The sequence below is a fragment of the Triticum aestivum genome, chromosome 3A (genome assembly GCF_018294505.1).
Source record: "Triticum aestivum cultivar Chinese Spring chromosome 3A, IWGSC CS RefSeq v2.1, whole genome shotgun sequence".
Classification (NCBI taxonomy): Eukaryota; Viridiplantae; Streptophyta; class Magnoliopsida; order Poales; family Poaceae; genus Triticum; species Triticum aestivum.
The window spans coordinates 49,845,688-49,851,212 of NC_057800.1; the positions used below are offsets into that span (position 1 = coordinate 49,845,688).

Sequence of the window (5,525 nt, forward strand, 5' to 3'; positions counted from 1 at the left end):
GCCCCTACATGTTAGGGCACGGTCTCCAACTAATAGAATCCATGATTAACTCGCCACATAAACAAAGCACACACACAGTAATATGCGTGACACATTATTGCCATGGAGATTGTGTGCACCATCTAGTTTTTCACTGGTTGCAGGTGGCGGCTTTCATCAAGAAAGGCCCTGGAGGAAGTTCAACGCATACATTGTGTATCTTTCTATGTCTCGCACTCGACATTTCCAGCGATCACTATTAGACAGAGTTTGTGCACACACATATCCTGCATCCTTTGATTGTTGTACGCGACAACAGTAATATCTGGTCGCAAGCTGCGACTACGTCGGTTGATCAACACGGTTGCAAGGTAGCTATCGAGAGGCAAACACAGTACTATTCTTATATACCAACAAATCCTCTGATTTCCGGAAGAGCTTGGTGCCAATTATTTGTGACCGATATGTCAATTATCTGAGAATAGAGTCTTATTCATGTCAAAAAAAAAATTGCAGGAGTTGATCAACACGTGTGGACTGTGGACTCTTCTCCTCTGGATATCAGACTCCTCCATCAAGAAAAAAGATGCAATTTTCTCTCTCTCTCTCTCTCTCTCTCGACCCAAAAGGAAAAGAAGATTCGGTTTTTTTGTCCACTGCCAGAGACCACACACATACATATTCTTCCCGTGCAAGAAGAAGGGAGGGAGGGAGGGAATCCAGAGAGGAAACCTGTTCCATCGAGTAAGCAATAGTAGGAGGAGTCCCGGCCCGGCCGGATTCACTGCAGAGTTTGCGTTCCGGCCGGTAGCCTGCCTACTCCCCAACCAAACTGCTGCTACCGCTCCCCGCGGCCATAAATAACCTCCTCCCCTGCGCCCGCTCCTGCACGCCGCCCTCCTCCCTCCCTTCCGTCGCGCATCACCGGAACCAATCTCGCCATCGGCTAATCCGTCCAGGTCCGTCCAGGTGAGTTCGCCAAGATTCCTCTGCTTCTTCTCCCTCCTCCTTCTTCTTCTTGATTGGGGACTCACATTCTGTTCCGCAGTTTCGGGACTCGACCCAAGAACCAGATGGGCATCCTGTCCCTCATCACCGGCAAGCCGGGCGCCAGCGGGTTCGGCTCGGGCTCCACGGCGGAGCAGGTCACCGAGGGCATCTCCGCCGCCGGCCTCACCGTCCTCGTCACAGGTACCCACCACAACCCCACTCCCACCCAACCGGCCGGATTCCTCCCCTGCTCTTGCGCCGCCCGCCAGATCACCAATGGCGTTCGCTGTGCCACCTGACATGTTCACCCTCATCTTCTTGGCTGTGTGATGGGGACACCACCTTTTGGGCGTTTCGTTTAGTCATATACTCATATGTGTTGATGATGATCTCTTTCCTGTTTGGGCACACGCGCCCTGAATCTGACTGCTGGTTATGCATCGCTGTCAGCACAAGAACAGGAGCATCGCTACCGGTACCAGCTTCATGTTCACATCAAATTAATTTTCATCCCTGCAGCCTGACGGGTGTGCTAACCGTGTACTAGTGAATCAAATTAGCTGGCTTTGTTCATGGTGCAATGCTCAGATAGTCTCTGTGATGTTGTCGGTTAGATTCATGTGCAACCTTTCTGAATATTTTCTGCAGGGAGTTGCTCTGCTCTCTTCTTTGTGCTATGTAGACAAGCAGTTAGGAAGTGGGTTTATGACCGGGATTTTGTTGTTTGGGGGTATGTACTGAAGTACTAACTTCTGAACATTTGTTGTCGCAACTGTTTTTCGTACACAAGCACTGGTCTTTGTTCAGATTTATGCTCTGTTCTTAATCTGAACCGTGAAGGGGAGCCTTGGCGCAGTGGTAAAGCTGCTGCCTTGTGACCATGAGGTCATGGGTTCAAGTCCTGGAAACAGCCTCTTACAGAAATGTAGGGAAAGGCTGCGTACTATAGACCCAAAGTGGTCGGACCCTTCCCTGGACCCTGCGCAAGCGGGAGCTACATGCACCAGGTTGCCCTTTTTTCTTAATCTGAACCGTGACGTATGTTACGATGATCTGTTCTTCAAACAATTGCAAGGACGCTGTTGCTTGTATTTTTCCAAACTCTTGATGTGAACAAGTTGGTTTAGTCTGCCTTTTTATGTGGAGAATGAGAGTATGCAGCCTAGATTTCTGGGTCCTGTCTTTTGGGGACTGTTTTGTGTGGCTTTGAATAAATACTGAATTATTTGGTGTTATCTGCCAGTTTCTCCTCTTCACAAGAATCAATCAAATATCCCTAGCTGCTTTTGTTGAGATGAATATTTTGTTTTCATGGTAAACCACACCATGGATCCAAGCTTTCACTTGTCTTAAGTAGTAGTGCAGACAATTTGTGAACCTCCCACCCTTCTTGCCAGTATCGTGATGATACCAAATTTACAGTTAGGGATTAGGAAGGAACGTAGTACTTTTGTTATTTTTATATCTCTCTTTTATGTGCTTTAGTTTATCGCAGGAGTGATTTTTTGCATTAGTGACGAGGTCCTTTCAGTTAGATGGCAATCTCCTTCTATCCTTTTCATTGCACTATGGTTTTCAAGCTCCGATGTTTACTTGAAAAGTAGAAATTAGCAGAAACTGTCATTTTTGTCCCTTTTGCTAGTTGGTTGTTAGAAGTCTACAGCAAGAGTGATTATATGCTGCAGTGACACGATCCTTTCAGTTAGCTGACAATCTTCTTCTATCCTTTTCATCGCACTAGGATTTTGAAGCTCCTATGTTTACTTGAAAAAGTCAAAATTATCAACATCTGTAAGGTTGGTTGTTAGACTACAGTGTTCACATTCATTGAGAACTAAGTCTGGTTATATTGATGGGAGCTTTTCTGCTATTGTTTTTACAACAACTTTTTCTGGAAGTTTTTTACAAACAATAATAAGTTCAGGACATAGGGACTTCTAATGGAGTGCAAGAGCTTCCATTAGTATGTGTTGGAACAATTGGAGGAACCGTTTTGGGTCGCGTCAATATTGCTTATTCGTAAAGCATGGGCGTGGGTTATGCTTATGCATACTTGCGATAATTTGTTATGGGCATTTACTAATGCCATCAGTACATTGCCACCAAGCCTGTGATAAAATCAATCTTTTTGAGTTAATCACATTTTATAACATGTTTCCAAGATCTATTTATGTTTTTTACTGAAAGCCGCAATTCTGATATCTTTCAGGAGGATCTAGTGGCATTGGTCTAGAGACCTCGAGAGTCTTTGCCCTGAGAGGAGCCCATGTCATCATTGCTGCGAGAAACACAGAGGCTGCATCAGAGGCAAGGAAGCGCATCATGGAGATACACCCAGTAGCCCGTGTCGATGTTCTGAAGCTTGACCTTAGCTCCCTCAAGTCTGTCAGGGCCTTCGCTGACCAGTTCAACTCCATGAATCTTCCTCTAAACATCTTGATGTAATCCCTTCATCTCTTATCATTCCTTCTTTTCTTTGATATGTACATTGCTGTGTCACATTAAATTTCAGTTTAGGGTAGCTGTATATCACTGCTAGTGTATTCCAGCACTGCCTACGCTTCACTGAATCAAGCCATCCGAATTCTTCTGTTCTGCAGAAATAATGCAGGTGTGATGTTCTGTCCTTTCCAACTGTCTGAAGACGAAGTGGAGATGCAGTTTGCCACAAATCATCTTGGTTAGTCTCTAACTGCCAGCAATACTTGAAATAGACAGAATCAATGGTGGATATCCTGATACTAATAGTTTTCCCTTTCACTCCAATGCTCAATCAGGTCACTTCCTACTGACCAACCTTCTCCTTGATAACATGAAAACTACTGCCAAGTCTACGGGTATTGAGGGTCGCATTGTGAACTTGTCATCAGTTGCCCACCTCCATACATATCCAAAGGGGATTCTGTTTGATCAGCTCAATGACAAGAAAATGTATGTGTTCTTATGGTTATTTAGTAGAAAATCTACTATCGATTCAACTGCTAATAATGTATTTTTTTATTGGCAGATACAATGATAAAATGGCCTATGGACAATCTAAGCTTGCAAACATACTGCACGCGAAAGAGCTCTCTAGGCGGCTCAAGGTATCATTTTTCTCCATATTTTTGGTCTTCTCTCTTCATTTTATTCATTCATCAGGAGAAAACTTCGAAATAATAACTTCAGATCTTCATGAACTGCCTAGATATTACCTAGGTTATAATACCCTTGCTTATCTTGATTTGTATTGCTAAAACTGTTATTAGTTATCATCACCATAATAACGCAGCGGTTTAGCCTTTTAGTAGCTTTCAACGAGGACAGTGATTTTTCTATTAGACCTATTGATCTAGCTTGTAGGTATTAAATTCTTTACTGCCAGCTAGGTGTTCCATTCTGATGCACCATGAATAATGTGCTGTACTTACACAGGAGGAAGGAGCTAACATCACAGTTAATTGCGTTCATCCTGGATTGATCATGACCAATTTGATGAGGCATTCCTTTGCTCTCATGAGTAAGCACTAAGCACTTAGGCTCATCCTTTCATATGACTGAATATATTTCTCAAACGTCAAGCTTTATGTCCCCACGACGTTATAATTTATTTATTCTGTTTTCATTTGCAGAGGCGATTCAAGTTGTCACCTACTTGTTCTGGAAGAATGTACCCCAGGTTCTTATCTATTCCTGGCTTTGACAAAATTCCTAATCCTAACAATGACACAGCATCTTCCTTACAAAGAACTTCGTGTTTTTTTCTTGCAGGGAGCGGCAACTACTTGCTACGTAGGCCTCAACCCTCAGCTGAAGGGGATGACAGGCAAATACTTTGCCGACTGCAACGAGGAGAAGACGAGCGCGCACGCGAAGAGTGACGCCTTGGCAAAGCAACTCTGGGAGTTCAGCGAGGAGCTCATCAGATCCGCCAAATGAGAGCTCCGGAAAGGCGTCTTTCGGGATGCTGTCGAGTTTATGGTACAAATGGTTGGTTAGCAAGTAGCAGCAGCACAAGCAGTAGCTACAAGTAGGAAACTGTCACCTGGTGAAGTGAACCAATATTGTTCACGAATAAATTTTCCGTCCTTGTTTGATGTCGTGGCTATGATCGAATTGTGTTCTTGTCAATATATTCACCTCAAGTATATTTGTCGGTCGGTTTCGGATTGGATTAATGAATGTAGTTAATCATCTCGCTTATTTTCAGATTTCTGTTTTTCCTGAAACTTTCTCAGTGTCACATATAGGAGTACTATATACAGACAGTTGGAGAGGTTTAGAAGAAATTCCTCTGCTTTGATTTGTTGCCACTAACAAATTCCATCTTGAGTGGTGAACCCAACGCTGGCAACGACCACGATGGCGAACACACGCGGGACAACCACGTTGGGGTGGCGAACACACGCGGGACAGCCACGTCGCAGATGGTCAGGCCAAATAGGCAGACGACATCCTGCGGTGGCCTGCTGAGCGGCAGCCTGATGCTCCCTCCAGTGAATGTGCTGCCGGGGCATGCCTTGGTGTGCGGCGCCCCTGGTGCGACACCCCAGACAAAGGCGAGCTCGGGCGCGAGA

The 5,525-nt window shown here is 44.8% G+C and overlaps 1 protein-coding gene across 2 annotated transcripts; it reads left to right on the forward strand.

Annotated features, from left to right (window-relative positions):
- Nucleotides 1–638: 638 nt before the first annotated feature.
- LOC123060169 (short-chain dehydrogenase TIC 32 B, chloroplastic) lies at nt 639–5,157 on the forward strand. 2 transcript variants are annotated; one of them, XM_044482746.1, is made up of 9 exons: nt 639–948; nt 1,028–1,170; nt 3,179–3,410; nt 3,570–3,649; nt 3,747–3,900; nt 3,977–4,055; nt 4,384–4,468; nt 4,581–4,627; nt 4,720–5,157. In XM_044482746.1, the coding sequence occupies exons 2-9, from the start codon at nt 1,053–1,055 to the stop codon at nt 4,885–4,887; spliced, it is 963 nt and encodes a 320-aa protein (XP_044338681.1). In that variant the 5' UTR covers nt 639–948; nt 1,028–1,052; the 3' UTR covers nt 4,888–5,157. The 2 variants fall into 2 exon arrangements, with proteins under 2 accessions (XP_044338681.1, XP_044338682.1); XM_044482747.1 differs by having other exon boundaries at nt 677–938.
- The last annotated feature ends 368 nt before the right edge of the window (nt 5,158–5,525 follow it).

Coding starts and splice junctions, on each gene's coding strand:
- LOC123060169 (XM_044482746.1), top strand. CDS start 1,053: ATGGGCATCCTGTCCCTCATCACCGGCAAGCCGGGCGCCAGCGGGTTC. Junction 1,171..3,178: donor CCTCACCGTCCTCGTCACAG/GTACCCACCACA, acceptor GATATCTTTCAG/GAGGATCTAGTGGCATTGGT. Junction 3,411..3,569: donor CTTCCTCTAAACATCTTGAT/GTAATCCCTTCA, acceptor TCTGTTCTGCAG/AAATAATGCAGGTGTGATGT.